The sequence below is a fragment of the Periophthalmus magnuspinnatus genome, chromosome 5, assembly GCF_009829125.3.
Source record: "Periophthalmus magnuspinnatus isolate fPerMag1 chromosome 5, fPerMag1.2.pri, whole genome shotgun sequence".
Taxonomy (NCBI): domain Eukaryota; kingdom Metazoa; phylum Chordata; class Actinopteri; order Gobiiformes; family Gobiidae; genus Periophthalmus; species Periophthalmus magnuspinnatus.
The window spans coordinates 2,624,970-2,649,482 of NC_047130.1; the positions used below are offsets into that span (position 1 = coordinate 2,624,970).

Genomic DNA, 24,513 nt, shown 5'->3' on the forward strand with positions numbered 1-24,513 from the left:
TTTGGACGGATACTACTCAATGCAGGGACGTTCCAGCGGCTTCACGGGGCACACACACGACGCAGTGATGTGGTTCTTTCAGTATTAAACTTTATTTTTTCCTTTGCTTTTGTGAGATGGAAAAATGATAAAAACTTACAGCTTAGGGACTTTTCATCTAAGATAGGTCAGTGTTTTCTTTACATAATTACCATGAAAATAAAATTATGACAGTTTCTATGTGTCTTTGACAAAAGCTTAGAGTGAAAATAAATTATCATAGCAATAATTACAACATCCAATATTACAACAATAATAAAGCAATTAAGTATTTATAAACACTTTATTTACTTTTTTTTTCAGTTTTTATAATTGTTTGTATTAAAAACTGTGAGCCTTGTGGCGTGTACAATCCAGCATGTGAAAGAAGCACTGGGTTATGGGTAATGTAGCCTTGGTTTGAATGTTTCAAACTGAGCTTTGAGGAGCCAGTGCAGGACCTATGTATCTCACTCCTAATGAGACGGTGGTGAGGTGGACCTCAGGACCTCAGGTGGTGAGGTGGACCTCTCGTCAGTCTCCTGTTACAGGGTCAAGGAGAGGCAGTACCAAAGTGACTTAGTAAAATAAGCACAACTGTTAAAAGTGTCTTCATTCACACACTTCTGTGGTCTGGTCGCTGCAAGGGGATTTACTCTCCTCTGTCCCGTTAGCTCTTCATAGAGTCCATAATGTCCAGACATGACCTTAGTCCGACCACTGTACATGACACCAGTCCACTGGAGCTCTCACAGAGAGCCCATGGCGTGTGAATGACCATGCAGATGTGAAGGCTCTCAGTGTGGCTCAGCCCAGACCGGCGAGCGATTAGAGTGGTGGGGGTGACCGAATGAAGGGTGAATGGGCGTGGGTGTGGGCAGCATGTGTCCGGAGTGGCTGAAGGGGGGCAGGTGCCCCATGTGGGTCATGTGGCTGGTGAGGCCGGGAGCAGCTCCAAAGGGAGACGCTTTGTCCTGCATGCACTTGGACAGCTCATCGAAGCTATCCCCCGCTCGTTTGTTTCTCTTGGACTTGCTGGACATCTTTCGGTTGCGTGTCTGGATGCCTTCCTTCTTCATGGTCAGGGGCCTGTTGACCTGTGGAGAACAGAACATTAGCTTAAGGCGAAGCACTCAATAAAGTCACACAGACTGCGCATAACAAGGGATGCATAAATCCTCTGTGTATCAAGAAACTGTTATTTAGAATGTTATCTGTGGCTGAGCGATGTCAGACAGTATGGTTAAAAGTAATAAAGCAAAAATACAGATATTTGTGTAAACATTTGGTTGAACAACAACAACATTCCCGACTACTGAACTCATCAGTAATGTAAGTAACAGTGTCATGTACATTGATGTGATTTAGAACAGAATTGGAAAATAATTAAATCATAAATTCCATGTTATATCTTTTAACTACTAACTAAAACATTGAAAGTATTTTAGTTAGTAGTAGTTTTACTGAAAGGCATGGGCCATTACAGCATAGACTTACACTTGGATATGTTTATGGTAATCAGAAATTATAATGTTGGTCAATTAATGCTATAAATATTAAGCAGCAGTTTTGCATTTATAATCTTCATTATGTTTTGAGGCAGGGGTGTGTTTTTGCTTTTGTCCATATTCAAACCCAACTGAGGGGACATTATGAATACATGAGGATGAGGGTCTGGCTGGCGCTGAATGACCTGTTCAGACAAATCCTCATCAGTGTAACCGACGCCGTTACACTGACAGACCGTCCCACCCGCTGCCTCTCCAGAGAGTACCGCCCCCATTCAAACCACCATGCACTTATAAAAACACTGGGTTCTGCCTCACAGGACCTTCGCACTTCTTATGCTCCTAAATCGATGGGAGCTGTCCGCCCACTTGACCAGCTAACGACCAGTCGCCTTTCCTCTCCGTGCCAAACTCTACTGGACTTACATTGTGCAGCTTGTAGTAAAGACCGCAGGCGTTGCACACCGGGTCCCCGTTGCCGTTGCGCCTCCAGAGCGTGGTGGTGGTGGTTTGGCAGTTCGCGCAGCAGGTGCCTGCACGTCTTGCGGCGGACTGCAAGAGAACAGAGAAGTGCGTGTTAAATAATGGCCCATTGGAAGTCTATGGAGAGGTCATACTGGACCCCTGAAAAAAAACAAAAAAAACCCCAGAAATGTCACGCCTGTATTAACGTATAATAGATCACATGTGTATGGCCCAGAAATCATATCGTAAATAGAAATCTGTAGACTGTTGTTAACACGTGCAAAAACCCTACAAAAGCAGTGTCACATTAATTTATCTAACTTTATTATTCAAACTGTGTGCATCGCTGTGCTCACATTTTCTCATGTGCTCAGTTTAAAACGACACTATTTGTCGCAGTGGACTTAATTTCACTAACGTTTATATCATGTCATATTTAAACCATATGATTGAATAACCTGCGATTATAAATACACAAAGAGACTCTGCGTAAATGTCTTACTTATAAGTTGCGTAAAAAACTGTGTTGTGCCTGGTAACGCGCCCCACGTGCATCCATTTGGGATCAATTATTCACACATAATAAGAAACATTGGCTTTACAGGCAACGACCCCACGGCTAAACATCGTTGTTGCTTCTTAATCAACTGTATTTTCAGATGTGATTGACCAATGCATAAACCCAGAGCTGTGCGTCTTTGCGCGCTGTACGGATACGGTAACTCATAAATCCATGTTATTTTCCAATGAACGCCCTGTGCGCCTCGTGCCTTCACTGCGGCTCCAGTCACTGTTGTGGTGGTCGCTCTACAGAGTTATATGTCAGTGTGGCCAGAGAAATGCAGCGCGGTGGTGGAAGGCGGAAACAGCCGGGAGTCTGACTTCCTTATCTGGGGCGGACAGATATCCGGATAGGAAACAACTGGATGCCCCTTTGAACACTATAGTCTGAAAAACACTTGAGCTGAAAATGCAAAGGCACACGGGCCGAGCCGCTGGAAAAATGTAGCGTTACGGAGGAGGGATGGTGAGGTCCGGGAGGCGAGCACAAAGTTTCATATCAGCGCTAATATCTGGGTAATACAGGTCAGGCAAGGGCGAGGATAATTCGCACTTCAGTAGTCATGGACGTTTGATAATGAAAAAATACATAAAAGTATATTGAATATGTGGAGTAAAATTGTGGAAAGTAATTTTAAACAAAGATAAAATCAAAGTAGAAGGCGTGTGCTTGTATGGAAAATGTTGAGCTGAATGATTAGTGCAGTTGTTTTTAAATGCTGTCATGAAATTCTTGTGTTTGTTTTAACTCTTTCTGCTATTGCACCAATACTGAAATGAGCTGTCAGGTTCAGAGTTTTCCATATGGACAGGATCACTACATCTCCCCGTTACTTCACTTTATTCAGCCGTGGTGTTAACTAAAGCAGCATGGGCATTGGTATCAGTAACAGTATCAGAAGTACCACCAATAATGATAGCAGTAACAATGGCAATAGTAGCAGTATTGTAACAGACCGTGAAGGCGGATCATTGGGGGTGAGAGGGACAAACAATTCCAGGAAGATCATAGGGAAAATATAACTTTCCTGGAATTGTGCTGCCGGCATCTGCTTTGTGCTCATATGTTGGAGCCTTCACAGGGGGGTTCAAGTGTTCGTTTTATATATGGACTTACCAGTCTGCGTTTGGGCTTTATGAGAGGTCTGTTTTGGCCATTCATCTTGTGGTACAACCCACAGGCGTTGCACAGGTAGTGGCCGGTACCGTCCCGCCGCCACAGGGGAGTCGAGGTGGCGCCACAGTTCACACACTCACGGCCCTCTGTGTAGAATTCAGAAGAGGGAGACAAGAGGAAAATTTATATAATTAAAAAGTTCACTCTGATATACAAGATCAGATCATGAGCAACCTGATAGAAAAGTTTGAATACAGTAGACACATGACAAGTGCAGGTTGATCCAAGGATATATTACAGACACCTCCATGTAAAATGAGCAGGGATGAGAACACAGCCAGAACATGCAAAGGTGTCCGATAGGTACAAAAAGACACACCACCAAATGAGAACTACATTATTTATTGACTTACTTGAGATGAAACTTAAGAAACTACAGAGAAAACTAGTGCCTCATGTAAGACGCGGTAGGTAAAAATTAATATTACCATAGGCGTGAGCAGCTTCATGTGGTATAAAGATTTGTTATCACATGGTTATGATGTGGCTATATTTTGTACAGCACATAAACTGTAATTATTAATGATGATATTGAAAATCCATTAAGAAAAACTCGACCGACACAACCTGCTTTTGTAGTTTCTGTCCCATACACGCAAGACCTGACTTCAAACAGCCTGTTGCCAAACAAACTGCTTCAATTAATTCAAGTATCTGTCTCTCCCTAGAGCATCCTCTCATTCTACCTGTTAAAAAGCGAGCAACACCCTAAGTCCCACCCTCTCACCATAAAGGAATTTGACCTGAGCAAAACCCCAGCACCTTTTAAATGCATTTCTCTGTCTCTCTGTCTCACTCTCTCCACATTATTTCTTAGGCATCATGTAGAAACCACTGTTGAAATAACACATTATGTTTTAAATGCTGCATCATTAACAACAAAAGAGCTGTTGCAATTCTAAGATAAAATGGGAAGGTAAAAGGTTGATGTGGTGGAGAAAGGTGCCTAAGAGGAAGCCACACTACTGTAAGGTATCTGTACTGACAACTGAAATGTCATTGTGGCATTTTGTCCAACAATCAATCACTATTACTGGCTCTGGACACTGGCCTTTGATAGATAAGAGGCGTTTTAATGGCCGAGCTGATATGTTTGTGTTAGTGACTCGGCCACAGCTCAGCCAGCTTCTTTTAAATGTCACAGTGTAGCATTTCTCTGCCTTCAGTCACACTATCAGGCCTGAGCATTCACCTGGTGTAATAAAACACACTCTTACAATGGGCCACCATTTTCATAATTACAAGAACACACACTGTGGCTAGTTAACAGGGTGTTCTGCTGGTCTGTTTTTTCTTGTGCATTAATTCAGTGGGAACAATGTAAGGAAATTACAAAGCCTTTACAAATTGTACTCAAAAATACTCCATCACCTAAGCATTCTCCAACACGCCATTGAACCCGTTTAGACATTCACAACCTACTCAACTGTGGCCCTGCTTCTAAAGAAAAACAGTAATGGGTCTTTCTGAAATTCCCAAAGAGAAAAGTGGGGAGTTCACATGATGCGACTGCATTGGGCCAAGGGCATGCTTTAAAACAGCAGGACTCCTGCTTTGTTAGCGCCTGGATCGTGGTGGGCGGGTGCGTGTCGTGATTTGTTCGCTTCAGAGGTATACAGGATGTGGCAGAAGCCAGGTCGTCGTGACTCCATCGCGTTTAGGATCACTAAAGGAGGCCATATTTAACAACACGAGCAGGGAGCACGCATGCACTCTTTACACAGCAGCACGAACTGAATTATATGCGTCACAAACTAAAAATGATTCAAATTCAATTTTAACTATCAGAACCATTTTTGTCTTACAGGCTACCTGAATCAAAGTAATATAGGTCTATCAGCAATTTACTTTTTTCTGATTCAGCTTTTAGTATAATTCTTGTTTTTTTTAATGTGCACAATATGTTCAGCCACAAGTCAAACGAAATAAATAATAGGCCTGTAGGCTAAGTAATGGCTAAAACAGATAATTGCTATGGGCAAAGATGATTTGAATAAGACGATACTTTACTAAGCTATAGGGATGAGGGGCTGAGGGAAAGGCAAACACACGTGAGACTCACCTGAGCTTGACCGAGCTTTGCTTTTGCATTTCGGCGTGAAGCTGGAGGAGGACGCGCCGAGCAGGCCGCCGTGGTGGAACAGGCTGCCGCTATATTCGTGGGGTGTGGGCAGGGGGTACGCAGGATACGTGGGGATGGGGTGGTGAGTGGCTGGAGTTTGGCTGTTCATGGGTGCTAGGCCGCTCCGCAGCGGGCTACAGCTCTCCATCTTCATTCCATCACCAAGTGGCACTTGGTATTTGATTGAGTCCTTCTCATCCATACGCGTAGAGGTGGGGGACGTCGGCCCAGGGTCCGGGGACACGTCCTTTGGTGGAGTTGGAGGAAAGCTGTATAGGTGCGGACTAGAGTGGGATGCGGGCGTAAGAGACGAAACTGGTGCTGTACCAGCACTGCTGCTGCACGAATAGGCCGAGCTGGTAGGGTGCAGGCCAGATTTGCTGAAGTGACTGACCGCCCATGCGTTATGGTGGTGCGCCGCAGACAGAGCTGCTTTCCCTGGATCCAGCCAGGGAAGTCCGGGGCTGTGGATGAGGTGCGGCCGGCAGACCTGGTTACCAGTGAGCCGTGCTAAAAAATAAAAACAAATAAAATAAAATAAAATACAAATATTATTCTAACTCTTTGAACACACACAGAAGCGCCAACTCTTACCTTTGATCTGATATGAGTTAGGAATGTCGGACATTTAGTTTCAAAGGTTTTGGAGTTTCAAAATAACTTGTTAATAACTGTTTCGATCTGCTACGTCACCCTCACGCGCTTTTTGCTGTATGGCCTCAGTAAAAATGATCTCTTCGGGCCGAAGCAGCTCCCGCTCTAAAGATGGTTATTAGTAATTTTGCGGGTTTTGTTTTATATCCGGGAAGTAACTCTCTCTCTCTCTTTCTCTCTCTCCAGAAACTCCTGCCCCTAACAGAGAGGGGTTACATGACTTCCTTTTCCTCTCGCTGTCATTTGTTAGAAATTCCTTTTAGACTGTGTTTGTGGTGGCGTAGAATGACAGGAGTTGTTCGATACTCACTGAAAAATTGTGCACTAACTCCGTTAGTGAATATTTTTTCCTGGCTTATTTTTCCTGACTGTACAACACTTATACAAATATTAACAATGATGCAATAATTTCTACTAGACCTATTTATTATCACACACTTATTAACATTGATAAACACTGAAGGCAAAAGTAGCTTCTTTAAATGAATAAATTAGGTCTTAATCTAATTCCTTTCTTCTGGTCATTAAACATAGCCTGTCTTACCGTGCGCTTGGCTGTAGGCTCGGGCTCTGGAGTTGGAATAGTAAGGATTCCCTGGAGAGTCCAAGTGGTTGAGGAACATGTCCACTTCGTCCTGGGGTAGTAGTGGCGTCATGGGCTCCATGTAGTTATGGCCCAGACCGTGGTGGTGAGAGTCGGGGTGCTGGCCGTTCAGCACGGCGTGGTGGTGCGCCATCCACCGAGACTGATCCGCCGCTGCGACCTCCATGTCTCAGTCCTTTCCCTCAGTACGTCTTCAAATTCCTTTATCTCCAAATGGAAGTTAGACAGTCCTTATATGCTATATAGAAACGTAAACGTCCTGCGCCGGAGATGTACAAATTATGACATACAATCCTTTAGCCGGTCGTTCCTCTCTTTCTTTTTAGACCTGCAAAAAATACAAACAATACTTAAACAAATCGCAATACTGTCTCTGCTTAAAAACACATATTTTACACAGGACTGACGCATAAAATCCGCCCATTAATTGTACTAGACTTCATGCGTAAAAGTCCATCTCGACGCCTGGGACGTAAGTGTGTCCCGTATGAGTGCAAACACTTGTGTCTCAGTGCCTACCTGTTGCCGTGTTCATCAGCTGAGGACAAACGTTGGCTATGATATGTAACTCCTCATCCGTGCGTTCATTAATGAGATGTGGCGCAGACTGATGCGGCTGGCGCCAGTAAATTCCCATATCAAGCCGCTGGGGGCGGGACCTCAGTCTGAGCCAATCAGGTCAACGCTGTCGCTATTGGCTCACTGCATCCCCACTCAACTTCTTCCAATTTCCATTTTTCTACATCGTAAAAGCTAAAAGACTTATCAATCATCGACATAATTTCTTCGGGTCTTTCTCCACCCAGCTCACACTGAATGGGCATGAGTAACAGATAATCGGCTTTTTAAATGAAGCATAGAGGTGTCCTGACAGCGGGCAGTAGGCGACTTGACGGAGTGAAAAATACCGTGCACTCCTTAAGTATAGTAGGCCTACTTAAATGCCAGAAATAACGATAGAAATATTTATATTTCAGATTGCCAGATATTTTTATAGGGTACTTCATATTGATCCATATTTGTAATGTGACGGCCTTGGCAACGTTATTTGTTGATTATAACAATTCTAATGATTGTAAGTGTTGGTTTTGGCTCACTGCTGTTATGTAAATAAACAGCGTCTTCAACACTTCTAAAACCAACAGAGGAGGAGTCAATTTATGACCTCCAAATTGAGCCCATTGTTGACTGCGCCTAATTGTCTTTAATTAGTAGCAAGACATTCTTCTTGTGAAAACAGTGGCTTTGTCTCGGGGACAACCCAATCAAACAGTTCGCATACTAATGGCGCCTCTTTCTTACCTGATGGCACCGGGATGGGCCACTGCGAGGCCCGTGCCTTCCATTTAGTGACAGTCTTGCTCTCTGTAACTGTCGCCTACAACCGAGTTAAAAGTGAATAATAATAACTTAATAATGCAAAAGGTACAACATGCATTTATTTTATTTTAGCTTGACATATCAGCCTCTTTATAAGTAGGACACCAATATATAGATTTATAACATGAAATAGTAGGATATATTTTTTTTTTATTCATGGTCACTCCTAATGCGTAAAAGTTTGCGCTTAAATGCGTGCGTAAAGATGCCACGCAGAGTTGGCGCTTGACTATTTGTGTGTGGCTCAGAGAATAATTGGAGGTGGGTCAGAGACTGGACTCTCCGACAGGGTGACGCCGGGGCCTGACATCACCTGCGTCACGTGGGGGTTGATATTTGGGGTAGACGTCAGATATTACCTCTGTAAACTTATAGAGAAGTAAAAACCCACATTAAACACTCTGGGTCTGTGACCTGATGGCATATAAGCGCGGTGCAACCGTACGCCATTCGCCAGTTCTTAAATCACCGGCTTATTGTCAAAGGGGCACAAGAAGCACTGAGCTGATGAGCTAAAATCAACAAATTAGTGCATATGAGGCAGAGGAGGGGTGGCACCTGAACAACATTCAACTCGCATACTCAGCAAGAGATTTATAAAGCCATTACACCTATGTAATAGATTGCTAATACTAATTACTTACATTTATCGTCACATTTGACAATCAATATTTGTATTTAATATTTGCAATACTGTCAGATTTTACACATTTTACCCAATTGCTGTGCACACAGGTTGATGTTTTACTTTCTGCATTAAAAAGCATACAAATCATACACATGTAAAGGTGCAAGCAGCAGCAGCAGATTTCAAAGTTTGGGACAAATCAGTCTGAGTGCTGCTGATGATCATTGCTGGCTGTCTGTTTGCCAGATGGATTACTTAGCAGGATTTAGCTGTGTGTAATTCATACCTTCATTAATCCCATTTGTATCTGTGCTAGAACAAAAGATAGTAGTGTGGTAGTGATTGGGTGGGGAGAGAGATAGTGTTTTTTTTCAAGGGCACAGTATTGTTTCACACAACAACGATGCCATACTAAAGATGGGGAGGCTTCAGGTAGAACGGTTTGTAGCCACAGGAGCTAATGAACAACAAGATTATCAATCCGATCTATGCTGTTATTAAATGGGATCGGCTTTATCTACCTGTTTGTTCCCATTGGGCATGGCCATCCATCACTATCCGGAGTGGAGGTGTGTGACTAGAGAGAGTGAATAAGAGAGTAGTGGGGCATTGGGACGATCAGCCAAAGGATGACACAAACCAGTTCAAGCATTATTGCCCCTTTTACTAACGGCTAATTAGATTGAGTAGAGGCAATGGGAGCTTTATGCACACATATCCTCAGACACACAAGGGTCTGGATGTCCTACGACAACACCACCCATTCCTTGTTAAAATGTATTACAACATTAATAATGTGAGATCCGGGGGCACTGCTATATTGTCCATAAACTTTAAATAGGTATTGAAAAAATGTTGCCAAAAAGGTAACGCTAAAAATGCATGGCCAATGTAACACTTAAGGGCCATTATTACACTATAATAGAATATAATCTCATAGGCTACAGGTACAGTCTATACAGTACGTGCTCGTAGACCTTCGGTCGCCCCTGTCTCAGCTTCTCTTTTGTACTGGCGTGATTGCTCTTTCTGCTGATGAAAGAGGTCTGCTCAAAGTCATTATGCATTTTAAAGCGTGTCAATTGAATACTTTGTTCTCACTAATATCACGCTGATGATACACTAATCCATTTTGCGATCGACCCTTTTTCAGGAATAGAGCACCTTGCCCACGGCGACCTTAAACAGCTGCTGTGCAGGGGCTGTTTTTGTGTAGCTCTGGGATTATACATTTGTATAATATAACCTAATCCTGAATACAAAGACATAAACGGATAAAAGCCTGCAACTGCTGTGTATTCTCAACTAAATAAACATGTCTCATGAATCAGTGACAGTAGGCTAATGCGTACAGTATTAAGCAGCGCATCAAAAATTGAAGCCTATGTTTACGCACCATTTATAATTCACAGCATCGTTTAAATGTTGTTCCACGCGGCTTACAGTAACCAAGCCAAAGAAGGTTCAGCTTTCTCGTGGAAGCAGGTACTCAACCCAAGAAATATTCTTATTGCAATTACAAACGTTATTCAGACAATGAACCGTGGAAAAGCCAAGTCACATTATTTATTTTAATATTAATGACTTACCTCTGTCTGTCAGCCGGTTTGATGCGTTAGCTTTCAAACCAGTGACCATTTGGTCCAGTCGATGCACTCATCTATTATCCCGGCTGAGTCCTTAAATAGTAAAAAGACACTACAACCGCGACGATGTCCTGTAAAAGACTAAAGGAGTCGACCGAGACACCAGAGTCAAAGCGCACACATGCACGGGGACAGCACTTGCGGTGCGTCCTTCTCTTACTGTCTCACTCTGTGCAGTATTTGCGCCTCCCCTCACTGTAGTACTGTGGATATGTGCACAAACTTGTGCGGCTCCAGGAGCAGGGCTGAAGGACAGTTATACGTAATAGCACGTCAGCCCACACCCTCGCTCCTGGGTCCTAGTTGTAATATGGCCCAAGTCTGCGGTTCCAAAAATGAGCAGTCATCTTAATAACACAACTTAAACTGAGTGACACTTTCACACACACACACACACACATCACCACTTTTATTATTCAGTTCAGTATAGTATACGTGCACCACAGGCTACCCCGTTTATCCTGCGCATCTCAATTACACCTTTGCCATTTGTCTTTAATGTCTGATTTACAGTATAAATATATACATGTTATTTTCATGTGACTTATGCTATAAGTGCCTTGGATCAAGTTTACGAATTTTGCTACAACAGAGTTTCCCAAAGGGCACAAGGGCTGTGCGTAAACAATGCGTAAAACGATACAGTTTTAGCTGCCGTTTAAAAAAGAACTTCTTCTTATATGTATCTATAAAAAGTGTGCAGAGTTTTGCGTGCATCTATGCTGCACAGTAAGCCCCAAAAGACTTAATGAGATGTTGGTTTGTGTTAGAAATCCCCTACCTCCGCATTAAACGTGATAAAGACCCCAGCAGAAAACATCTCTTTTAGATGCGTTCTGTGCTTTGTGTCCACACACCAACAACAACTTTGTAAAACATGCAAAGCCTCTAAATCTTCTGCACGCGACCCGTCCTCGTGCGCTGCTCCATAAGCAGGTGCAAGAGCGCGAGGACCTCTGCAGCTCGAGGTTTGTGTTCCCTAGAGTGCACACGCGCACATCAACAATACACAAGAAAAGAGAAAAGGTCGTCCACTGAGGCTGCATTAAGAACGTCTGCGTGAATGTGAAGAACTGAACGTGTATAATTTAAATATATGTGACTAACGCATTAGCTGGATACACACAGGCCTGGTAAAAACATCTTAAACATAAATTCATTCTGTGCGTGTTTTGACTGAATCTATAGGCCTATAGGCTTGGCATTTTCTTAAATAAATCTTATTTGGGAATCTTTAATCTGTTAACTGCACTTAAGTAGGCTACACTAAAATAGTTGTATAGTGTTAGGCCTTTGTAGCCTGAGATCAGTCAACACATTTAAATATGCCTTTCAAAAAGTAGTTTTATTTTTCTGTTGGGTTGTATATGTGAATAAATGACTATGCAGTCAGACGTTAAATGATTGCAAGGCTTAAATTATGTAGGCCACTATTTTAGACAAAGGTGATTGTAAATTCAATTGAAATATTACAGACGTGGTAATTTATTTAGCCTAATCAGTAAATCAATAGAAGCAAATGCTTATTATTATTATTATTATTATTATTATTATTATTATTATTATTATTATTATTATTATTATTATTATTATTATTATTATTATTATTATTATTGCCATGCTCCACTCGGGACAGTGTGTAGTCCAGTTGTTTTCTCGCAGGACATTCTCTATAATATGCACACTGCATTAGATGGCCCTTCTCTTGTGATTATTACCAGGGGTAATATTTCATCGGCTTCACGCAATCTTTGTTGTGTGTGAAGATAATAAATGGCCTAATCGTTATCAGCAAACTGCTGGGGGTGTCAGCAGCGACCGAGGCTGCGAGCGGGCTCCAAAGTGCTGCTGAATAAATTGGTGTTCCTTATCTCTCTCTCCCAGATTATCACCGCCTTTTCAAACTTGCACAACAAATACATTCAATGCATCTAATGCATCATTTGTGGGGGGAGATCCCGCAGGTTGATAGAGACAGATAGGCGCAGGGAATGAGAAATATTTACACGCTTTATGCTGCACCAGGACAGCCAAGCGCCGTGTGGCGTTAGAGGCAGGTTATTGGCCCACATGGACACGCACACTTTACATATCAATACAAGCTATATTAAACATACATCACCAGGATACGATTCTTATCGGGATGATTAGTCCCACTACTGCTCTTGCCTCAGATTGGCTTCATTTTTCACTGTACCTTCTGTGAACATACATGTGCTGCATTATACAGTCAAACATCATTAAGATAGAACTTAATACAATGAATACAGTGTCATCAGATATAAGTGCTGTTGAGATCCTAAAATGTTATGATGTCATGGGCGACTCTCAGATGGAGACAAAATCCAGTTTTCCCTATTGATTTATTCACAAAGGTCAATTCACAAATGTTTTTTGTTTTGTTTTGTTTTGTTTTTTTTATTCGCAAAAACAAAGCCTATAGGTTATATGGTTTCCTTTAGGTTACAGTAGAATAAAACATGGCCTGCCGTTAGTATAAGGTGAAGGCAAACTGACTTCAGTCGCAAACTTTCCACACAGCAGCCTTGCGCACATTCATTTCATTTGCCTGTTTGTCCCTCCTGAGTGCCCTTCTCCTAGACCAAACCTGTCATAATGTTCTTTCATGTAGTTTACCAAAGCAATGCTCGTCAGATGAGCCTAAAAGTTTATAACCGACTATGGGCCATAATGCAGTATTTTGAGTGGCTTTATTTAAATAGAAAAATATTGCCAATAGGCTCCACACTGCCTCCACACAGACGCCTACACGCGCTCCCCTTTTAATACCGCGCGGCATCTCCACCGGGCCGGTGCTCTGATGGTCTCCTAGACGACCAAGATAACGCAGCAGCAGTTTTCCATATCGGGCCCGGAGTCTATTATAGCTCGGATTAGCTCTTTTTCCGAAAAGGTCATGCACAAAGTCACCAAACACGCGCCCCTAAATGTGCAACGAGTGCACATTCATAAACACGCATGCCATTTTATTCAGTAGGTTATCATTAAGCTAACAACTGTGCATTTTGTGTGTTCATAGCTAGTCATTCAAATGAGGGCCATCGGAGGGGACTGATCATCTCTCTGCAAGGACCAGACCGTTCCACTTGTCTTTTACTGATATGTAGCGACCTCTGGCGACCGCATTGAGAAATAGCAGGTGGCTCTCGTGCGCTCCATAGGCTCATCGCTGTAAGAAGGCCTGGATATCAAAGTCCACGCTATAAGTCCAAAGAGAGAGAGAGCACGCCGCACAGCTGAGTGCTCCAGTTGGGATTCACGGTGGTTATACAGAAATTTAGTGAAGCTCTGACAGGAAGCGCGCTTAGGGAGGGTCAGCCTTTGGCACATGCAGCCAGCCAGAAAGCTGTTTCCTGTAGGTTTTTAGGCTCTATGTATGTGTTTATGTGTTGTTATATATGTAGTGTCCTTTCCTCCCCAGTTGTCCTAATCTAAGGGTGTAAAATATTCCCCTGAGTGCACTACATCAAATTTAGATAATCATAAAAGTGATGTTGATTGTAGCTCATGTAGACTACATAGGCTTACTTTAACTTGCAGGATGCAGATGTCACCACAGGAGTGAAACTTCCTGCCCATCAAAGAAGGCTATGCCAGTTTAATGGACTGACATCAGTAGCCCATAGCGGAATTAGGGATATTTTGGCAGTTTGCAGATGAAGGAAGTAGAGATTGTAGGTAGAAATGTGATGGATTGATATGTGGACTGCAAGAGGAAAAATCTCTTTGTCTCTTGGAGCTCAGTGGACAATCAAGGTTTCCTATCAGCTCTGGAGTAGGGGAAATTGGCTGCCCTGGGAAGGAGAGGGCCACTCTCACAGCCAATGGGAAGTGCCCCTGTCACTCTAACCAACTCCAATAGAGAAAGTAGGAAATGTGTGTTCTCTGTGTGCAGAAAGAGCAGCCTTGTGTCACTTTCCTTCATGTTATCCAAAATGATAGTCTGAAGTAGCTCGCCACTTTGATGTGCTGCTGCAGATCCTGTGTGCTGAGGGACAGGGAAGAACCACGCGGGCACATTTTTTGGCAGAACCTCCCCCCAGAGGCATGACCATCAGTGCTTTGAAGGGGCGCCATGTGGCAGAGGAGAGGGTCTTAGTGGGAGCTGTGGACAGTTGAACAGCAGCGGCAGAGGAAGGGATTACTGTCCTGCTGATACAAATCCATGCAGAGATGCTGGCTGACAGCGGTGTGCAGAGGTGGCAAATGTATGGTTCTGCGTTCATGTGAATGCAAGCCTCCTATATAATGTTTTAAGAAAAAACAAATAGTGATACAAATCCAGATTTGAAACTAAACACACATTGAATACCATGGTTAACAGGGGTAGTACTGCTGAAGAGAGTAATTATTTATACGCTGACAATTTCTCATGGTTTACACAGGAGCATCTGTAGGTCTACTGTAAAATCAAAATAAAAGATAACATTCAAACTATTATAAGTATTGTACAGCCTTGAATGTGCATTACTGGTTCTAAACTGGTTAGCAATGATCACCAAATGTACAGTTTTATGAGTCTAAATATTGAGTTGACTCCACAATATAATTTATATTTTTTGGAATATTGGATTCAGAGAGCTTAGATACTAAAGAACTGGGTGTATAGCTCCAACTTTATGTAGACTATGTAAGCTTCTCTAAAAGCTTACTCAGACCTCATCTCTCATCATTTCTAGTTTGTTGTGCTTCTCAATCACAAACTATGGCATGTAATTAGCTTTCTCTGATGGTAGGTGTTACGCAGTTTTAGTCTAATTTTGTGTTTTAATCCTAGTGGTACTTTGAAAGCTTGAAAGGTTGTTTTTTTTTTTTTTTTGAAACTTTAAGAATCACTGGTATGAAGCATAACTAAACTATAGTTGCATTTCGCAGGCCACACATCCCACCTGTCCCCAGCCTCTCACTCAAAAATGCATCTGTCCACACGCAGCACCCAGAGCCTTTCTCCTCTGTTTGAAGTCCTCTCTTCACCTCAGCTCTCGCCATGTTGTCCTTCCCCATCCGCCTGACCACCTTATCCTGCAGCCAGGACCTGCCCCACCCCCTGCAGCTGTGAAGGGGTCCACAGTCATTGCTTTGTCCTACCTCCGCCGCCCTCACACTTCTACTGCCTGTCCCATTGCACCTGCCACCTGCACCAAACACCACTTGGGATTTGAACCCTCATCCCTCACCTCTGCCTCTCACTCAACTTCTCCTCCCCTCATGCCATTGCCTGCCTGTCAGTGAGGAATGGTGAGGATACAGAGCCACTCTTGTGAAAGGTGGTCTTTTTAAGCAAAGCCAAAGGAAGTCATGCATCAGAGGTGTGTCCGACTGCAACTTTAGACATATTTTTCCTTTTTCAATGGCATCCTTTTTGACTGAACTCAATGAGTGAGTGTGGCGTTGTGAGTTTTGGTGCATAATAAGAACGCAGTGACAGTGAGGGTGGTGGCTGTCGGGGTGATTTATGAGCCGGTGCCAGGAGGGGTCTTCTGAGCAGGATATTGTCCTCCGACTAGTGACTTGTGCCTCTCCCTTGGTGTGTTTTAGAGCCAGGGAGATTAAGAGGCAGTGCGGCGCAGGTGAGCCCTCAATGTAATCAATCACCACCATGTCACGCGACACGGGACTGCTGGATTACCCCTTCAGTTCATACCTAGTTTGACTCCACACTTTCTGCATATTCATTATTTCTGGCAGATAAAGAAGAAACACTCTCTGCATTATTACTATATACTTCAGCTGAGGGAGATAATAATCAAGTGAGAGGAGGAGGAGTCCCATGACAGCTCAACCACATGGCCCAGCCATTCCAAGTAGCCTGTACTAGCCTCTCATCCTCCTCTGACACACAGTTAGCCACATCAGGATACAGGGCTGCACATGAATTCCGGTTTAAACAGTATTCAGCCAACAGATAAACCGCAATCCTTCTTTGACGGGTAATCACATCCTGGATCAAGCCTAGAAGTGAAAAACTAAAGCCTTTGCACATGAAAATACCACAAAATGTACATTCTCATTGGTAAACAAGGCAGTTTATCACTTCTCTGTTGAAGGGAGCGACACCCGCTTGTCTCTGTGTAGATGTTATTACTTTTGCCTGGAATGTTCCACAGTATAACATTAAATACATCTATCTTACATTTATTCATGTACAGGTGTTTTATATCTTTAAACAGACCTCGAAAAACATGCATTCTTACATAGGACTGACCTCTAACTTGACCTGGAGACATCATCTATTTGCTGTATGTCTCCATGGAGACAGATACGTTTAATGCTATATTGTAGAACACTCCACACAAAGCATCTCCATGGAGACAAGGCAGGTTACAGATCCTCCGCCAGATGTAACATAGTGTATTATTTAAAAAGAACCAGATTCAGGATCATTTTATTCTTACATACTCATACTTACGGGTCCTGTAGTTCAGCACAGCGTTCTTACTGGACTGCCATCACATATAAAGTACATATGTGGATAGTATTTCAGCATTTGCATACAACGTTTGAATGCAAAGGATCACAGGCCCCATGTAGATTTTTGTCTCTGAAGTAGCCTGTAGTTTGCCCAAAGATAAATGCCATTGTGTAGACTCAGAGCACAGAGACCATCAGCACTAACAGACATTGTCTTAGCTTTTCCCCTGTTCTGTATTTTCAGAATGAATATTGTATAGCACATACAACAGTGTTAACTTGATCATTGTGAGCGGAATGGGCCTGGTTTTACAGGACAGGAAATGACCTGCCAAGACCCCTGGTGACTTCATAGGGAAAGGCCTGACCTCAACATGACCCCTGAGAGGCCAGGAGTGGCAGGTTGACTGTGGGTAAAGTCAATAGGTGGAGTGTTTCAGCAGAGCTATGCAACAATGTACTGGAAAGTCCCTTTGCAGAAGAAGAGTGGATTTTCAGTTTTTTTAGACACCAAAAAAAATGTCACTTTGTTTTTGGATTGAACTTATCCTTGTGATTTAAAGGATAAGTCTCCTGCACCAGTTTGTACGATATCTTTTCTCTGTAATGTGTATCCATCTATAAAATTAGAAATACAAATAACTCACGAAAAAAAATAACTGTTCTTTCCCTACTTAATGCACTGAATATACATTTGTAAGAATAAATTATGTATAACAAGGTAATTCCTTCAAAAAGTTTATTTCAAAATCCCCATGCCAAAAACAAGACTGCAATATTGGCCCATGTATTTTCTCACAAACAACCCATTTTAAATTTGACATCAATCTCAGTCTACTAATCTCATTGTCATAAGAGGTACAAAACAAGTAAATGATATAAAAATAGAAAACACAGAAACAGAAAACATAATAGACCTGGGGCATCAAAATCTTGAACATGTATACGTCGGATGCATAGAAGAACAGTTAGTGCCAAGTAAATCATTCATTTATTATACTGACATGGTTATAGACCATAGGTGATGTGAGAAAAGACATAGGGCTTCACATGTTGAACCTTCAGTAATTACAATCAACCCCGCTCCCCCAACCCCCAAGTGAAAAAAATTGTTCACATATCAAGATGAAAATAACCGTGACTGGTACTAATGCAAGGACAGACATGTAGCCAGAATATTTTTATAGCTGCTATAAGAAAGCAAACACAGTGAAGTTTCTCTCTAGGCACAAAACCTGTTGGAAACCCCCAGAATTGAATGGAAATGTCCTTATTTCAAATGTACTTGACACATTTTTCTTATTATTCAGGTAAATGAATGCCATATGATAGTAGAGCACTTTAAAGTGCATCCAGCAGACTGTCAATACGCCCCACAAGCTCCTGCCTCTTACTGCTCAGGTTCTTTTCACTCTCAATGTAGGCTTCCTTCTTCACTTTACCGGCAACCAGCCTCTCAGCCTCCTGGCACGAGCGGCATACCAGCTCCTTCACCTGGCCATCCAATTTCTGCACCTCTCCAACCTGAAGAAAAAAAACATAACATATTACAAAACTTTGTTCATACGTGCATTTTACTTGGACAAAAAAACAAAAAAAGGTTAAAGTACTGGGGAGTTATATTTTTAGAAGACAATATTTAAATAAAGCAGTGCTACATGAGGACAAAAAAACAAAACATCATGAATATAGTTTTTCCATCTTGTCCCATCCCCAACACCAGGTGCACACTGACTGCAAGTACAATGTGATTCGGGACTCCCTCAGGTCACGCAAGACTAAGAAAGTCACTAAAATCAATGCGCCCTGCCACACTGACCTCAGCCAAATGCGAGGGTGGGTCTGGGTCACACGGGGGTCACGGAAAGAATCCGCAAGAAGTCTATTCTTCCCCAGACACTGCAGCAGTCTGGTGCTGTTTTCAGGCTTTGGGCAAATACTCACCTCAGTTGTTGTAGTTGGTGTAGCAGGAAATCTGCAAGTAACGCGCTCAAAGTATGTACCGGACGCACCTTGCATTTAGTTTACACTCAGTGTTATACTCTGACTGGCTTTGTGCAATAATCCAGACTACGGGGTACAGGATGAAAAATCAAGAATTGTGATGACGCCAATAAAATAATTCTTGATCATTTTTTACTGAAATGAGTCCCTCTTGCCATGAACCTTTCATCAAAATCACTACTATATTAACATGATATTTCAGCAAAATAACATTTGCCATGCATATAATGTAAGTGAATAATTTTGGTCAAATTTTGCGTTTCAAAAATACCTTCTCAGCCAAGTCTGAGCCCTCAGCTTTGAGCCGAGCCTGCAGAGAGCTGATATCATTGGTTAGGGTGCGGTGGTCGGCTTCTAGAGTTTTCCGTCCACTGTTGAGCGCTCCAGTGTCTCGTGACTGCTTGTAGCGGTTCACCACCTCATCCATGTGCCGATACAGGCCAAGACGCTTGTTGACCAGGGTCAGCACCTGTTCAGTGATTGATGCTACCTTCATGCGCACCTCTGCAGCAGGATCCTGGTTGAAGTACATTTGTAGTAAATAAAAAAACAAACATACATTATTGTAATTTTACATGACCTGAACAACACAAATGGGTAAACGTTTTGTTACCTTAGTGATGGCAAAGTCAAGGCGTACATAAATGATGACTGTAAAGAAAAGGATGTAGAAGGCCCCAACTACAAGCAGTGGTTCTTGTAGCATCAGGATCTTATTGAAATTGTAATGAATCTGGGGAGAAAAACAAAACAAACTATAATGTTTCCTTCACTCTCTACTAAGTACAGGCTAAATTAACACTTCTTTAGACTTATCTTATGTTAGAATAGACCTTCCTCACCCAGTTAACCTAGACATTTACAGCACTAAGAAAACTATGTGAAATATTCCCCTAAGGTAGTTTTATTTATAGTTCAAATACTGATGCTATGAGACCAGTCATTTGATTATCTTCTTACCACAACATCCTGAATGTGATGTTCCACCAGGTTATCCTTAGTAGCTACCAAAACTGGGCGTCCAAACGTGTCCAAGTAAGTGTAGTGGAGCTGATTTGGCAGACGATCAATTTTGTAAGGTGTATCCATGTGTATGTTTCTGTTTAGAAAGAAGTTGTTAATTAAAATAAAAAGGTCACCAAAATTGTGATTTGTCGTGAACACCAACCTGGCACCCTCTGGCAAAATAATTTTTACTGTGAGTGAATCAATAACCTGATCATCATATACATGGTCAACCAATCTCATCTTCAGGGCATACTGATCACCTAAAATACAAACATGTCACACGTTAACAACTTAATGTGTTTAACATTTTACTGTTCCCAATTAAATAATTATTTAACCATTCACAAGACTCACCAAGAGTGTAGAGGTATTCATAACTTGGAAGATTGTAACCGATGACATAGTGGGTTTTCCATCCTCCAAAGAGAGGAAAGCGGGGCCTAACCTCCACTTCAACAGAATCATCCAACACCTGCAGATGGGAGGTGGAGATGTTTCCGATCTCATCTCTGTAGTACACATCTTGGGCTGAAGCTGGAAGGATGGTCTATTGCAGAAAGGGGGTTTGAGAATCAAAGTACAATACATATACCATACACATACATATATGTGTATAATATGTGTATTTATAGCACCTTGAAGGATTTAACAGAGGAAATTCCACTGTCTGACTGACGCTGGTAATCATAACGAGAAAACGCCCCTTTGAGAACAGCACCAGTGTGTCTCAGGTCAATAGTCTCCTCCACAGCAATATTCCCCCAGTGAGATACTTCAATGGTGCGAGTCAGACTACTGATAGTGAGGAAAGGTGTGTTGTTTTCATAATGGATCTTCATTGTGTCCTACAAATCAGGAAGCCAAAATATCAGACACTGCATCATTTAATTACAAATAATATGAATGGAAATTTAAAATACCTCACTATATGGAGGAACATCTCGGAAAGGTCCATATTCAATTATCTCATCATTTTTGTTGGGATTTCCCAATTTGGTGTAACTCTCCACATTCTTGGAGGCTAGACGGACACGAGTAGTCTGGGAGCGAGTGACATATGGAGAATACAAGTAATGGTTTCCCTGGAAAACCACCAGCTGCCTTTCAGCCTGTGTGATGTGTGTGGGAAAAGGCTTCAGAACATGGCTGAAGGTCATTTCCACCTTTACTTTCAGCTGAGATCCAGGTGCCAGGCTGGATGAGAGGTGCACCTTGTAGAAATCCCCACTGTCACAAGCATTTAAAGTCATTAATTTTATTTATTTTTTTCCAAAATTAGTTTCACGTTGCACCGACCTGTGGCCATGCATATCACTTTGCTGAATTTCCAGTAAGCCATCATCCTCCTCATCTCCCTTTACCTACAAAAATAAATAAATAAGAGAACTTAAACTTAGTGTTTCAAAACACAATAAGATGGTTAAAAAGCCGCAACGTATAGCCACACATGTATGCGCAACTGTATTAATGAGCAGTGTGTTAAGATTAAGGAATTCATTCATTCTGTTTAAGGGCAAGGCAGTCACATGCGGAAGTAGTGAACTGCCCAGCGCATACGTGTCATTCAGCCACTGACAGAGCGTGCAGAGCTGCGGAAACTGATGTTTGAATAAAAAAAACAAAAACGGATTAGCTTAGATGATGTTTTAGTGCGATTCATACAATTAGCATCTTGTTATAAACGAGTCTTGTTCCTTTTCTATTTGCTAATGTAAACAATTAACAAGATTTGCACGCGCACCCTTCCAACGTGATACCACTAGCAACCCAGTGTCCGCCACATCGGGACTTGGACAGGAAATACACATTTTACGGTAGTTTGTGAAGATTGTTTCAGCCTGCACACCGCTACTACATGTAAAGCATGAAATTTTTTGAGCATAGTAGTGCTTCAAGTGCTGTGCACGGGGTGTTAAGCACAATCAATGAGGTAGCTAACATGCTAACGCTAACAAGCCGGTATCATCATTACGCACAGATGTTTTTAAAATTACAAATTTACCGAAGCTCCTATGTATGCGAGATGTGGTGCCAAGTCGGGTTCCACTGACAGAATGAAGCTCTGAACTGCAGAGTGTCCCTGGTTGGACAGCACGATCTCCGTAGTGATCTTAGCCAAATGAGTGCTCAAGTCCACTGTCCTCTTCACCTCCTCATTCACCAATCCACCCGCTGAGACTCCACTCAGTCCAACCAAAAGGCATGTACACAAAATAAGTAGACTCATTGTTGGTATGTAAATCAAGAAATAGAAAGAGGGACTGAAATAAAAGCTGTGAGTTTGCAGAGCTGCAGCAGTAAAAGGCCGCCGCACCGCTCTACAGCGGAAAGATGACGCTTCATTCGAACACAACGTGATGACGTCAACGTGCGCCCTGTTTAAAAAAAAAAAAAAAAAAGGAAAGAAATGTAGAAATGATGAACATTGAATATTAGGTCATAATAGGAATTAAGCTAAGGTATGCAAAATGCCTATAAATGCTGGCTTATTTCATATACATTCGTTTTAAAAAATAATTTTGAAATATGATGAAATTTTATGCTGTTCGAGCCGAAATAGCTCAGTTGGGAGAGCGTTAGACTGAAGATCTAAAGGTCCCTGGTTCGATCCCGGGTTTCGGCAGTGCGACATAATCTTTTGTCCAGCGTTGTTTAATAGTTTGTTAAACAAACAATCATCAGAACAAAACGTCACAAATGAATAATGTCATTTGGCGATAAAATAAAGAAAAATAGTAGCTAAAATAGTAAAATAAAATGCGATAAAAAGGGAATCCATAAAAGAGGGTTGGCTATTAGAGATGAAAAAGCATGGTTAAATGACATAATAAACCTAAAGAAATAGCCTAAATAACAAATCAATAATAAGATCCTGAACGCATTCAGATTGTGCAATGAAAATGTTTTTGTCTGTAAATTCAAGCTTATGGAATTGTTTTATTGTCCTTTTATGGGCAAAATGTTTTGTTATTTTTTTTTACCTTTTTTAAAACTGTAAATGGACCTACTTCAAAAGGCATTATGAAGTTTATAGGAGTGTGTTACAAGGCCTTCGTATTATTGGTTACTGTAGACTGACAGTGGCCTATTGCAATGAGAAGCAAGTGCCATCTTCATTGTGGTTGTGATAATTCATTTGGATTGGATCTATTGGTTTCAAATGTTTCAGAACAAAGAGAGTAAGGCATTTATTGAATCATTATAGGAAAGACGGCGTGGGCAACCTAAATGATATGTTTAGGTTCCCAAATAATCACTGGTACAGAGTGGAGGATGCCGTCATCTCCCTACTGTACTGCGGCCTGTCTCAACTGGAAAAGCCCGGCAGCTCTTTCAGCACCATACAACCGCTGCTCCTGAGGGACAAGCTGGAGAAGGCTGGTGTGGACTTTGACCTGGCAGAATGGATCATGGACTACCTCATAAACCGGCTCAAGTTTGTGAGAGCTCAGGATAGCTGCCTGATTTCCTAACCTGCAGTGTGGGGGCTCCTGAGAGGACAATCCTTGTGCCCATCCTTTTCAGCCTATACACTGTAGACTTCAGGCACAACAAAGACAGTTGTGTCCAGAAGTTCTCTGACAACTCTGCCGTCATCGACCTCACAGAGTAGAGAGGACAAACGCAAGGTTTTGTGGACTGGTGTCAGCAGAACCACCTCCTCATCAACACGGGGAAGGCCAAGGAGATGGTTTTGGATGCAGATGCCACTCTATTGCCCCCTCACCAGTGAAAATCCAGAAAAGGGACATTGAGAGAATGAATATAAGTGGCCTACCAACCTTTGTTTATCTGAACAACAAACTGTACTTGTACTGAACCTTGTATTTTTTATTTCAGGTTTCTATTCTCCTGCTGTGTTGCAACACTGGAACTTCACTATTTTGGGACAAATAAAGGTTCTCTGACCTTATCTGACAATTTATTTATTTATTGGTTTATTTGACAGGGACAGTGTACATTAATAGCATTGCTGCAAATGCACCAGAATTAGCCAAAAGGCTATTTTTCATCTGTTGTCCCTGGACAGATGGCAGACCTGTCTCCCTAAAAACCAGAGTAAAAATATTATACAGCAAAAATTACAATATACTATAGAAAAAACATTAAAAACAGATATAACAAACACTGTCAACAAAAGTGTTCAGAAAAGACAAACAAAACACAGGCATCATACAAGACAGTCAACAGCTACTCCACAACATCCAATTCAGGAGAAAACACAAATGCTCATCTAGTTAGTCAGGGGGGGTCATTAGTATTGTTAATGCAGACATGTTTGATGTGTTATGAACCAGTTTTTTAA

General features: G+C 42.0%; 2 protein-coding genes and 1 non-coding gene across 4 annotated transcripts; 1 reads left to right on the plus strand and 2 right to left on the minus strand.

Moving 5' to 3' along the window:
• Window positions 1-537: 537 nt before the first annotated feature.
• On the minus strand, window positions 538-10,995 carry gata2a (GATA binding protein 2a). Of its 2 annotated transcripts, none has more exons than XM_055221887.1 (6): window positions 10,707-10,995; window positions 7,050-7,437; window positions 5,792-6,361; window positions 3,670-3,815; window positions 1,953-2,078; window positions 538-1,115 (listed from the first exon to the last, which is right to left on the minus strand). In XM_055221887.1, exons 2-6 carry the CDS (start codon window positions 7,273-7,275, stop codon window positions 816-818), a joined length of 1,368 nt encoding a protein of 455 aa, XP_055077862.1. In that variant the 5' UTR covers window positions 7,276-7,437; window positions 10,707-10,995; the 3' UTR covers window positions 538-815. The 2 variants fall into 2 exon arrangements, with proteins under 2 accessions (XP_055077862.1, XP_033822574.1); XM_033966683.2 differs by lacking the exon at window positions 10,707-10,995 and adding an exon at window positions 7,629-7,711.
• A 6,929-nt stretch (window positions 10,996-17,924) lies between these two features.
• Window positions 17,925-23,324, minus strand: rpn1 (ribophorin I). The gene is made up of 11 exons (XM_033966349.2): window positions 23,287-23,324; window positions 22,210-22,582; window positions 21,504-21,568; window positions 21,128-21,434; window positions 20,843-21,052; window positions 20,562-20,754; window positions 20,368-20,467; window positions 20,160-20,298; window positions 19,813-19,932; window positions 19,471-19,716; window positions 17,925-18,719 (listed from the first exon to the last, which is right to left on the minus strand). The coding sequence occupies exons 1-11, from the start codon at window positions 23,322-23,324 to the stop codon at window positions 18,537-18,539; spliced, it is 1,974 nt and encodes a 657-aa protein (XP_033822240.2). The 3' UTR covers window positions 17,925-18,536.
• Window positions 22,758-22,830, plus strand: trnaf-gaa (transfer RNA phenylalanine (anticodon GAA)). The gene has a single exon. It is a non-coding gene; the product is annotated as a tRNA-Phe (tRNA).
• Window positions 23,325-24,513: the final 1,189 nt, after the last annotated feature.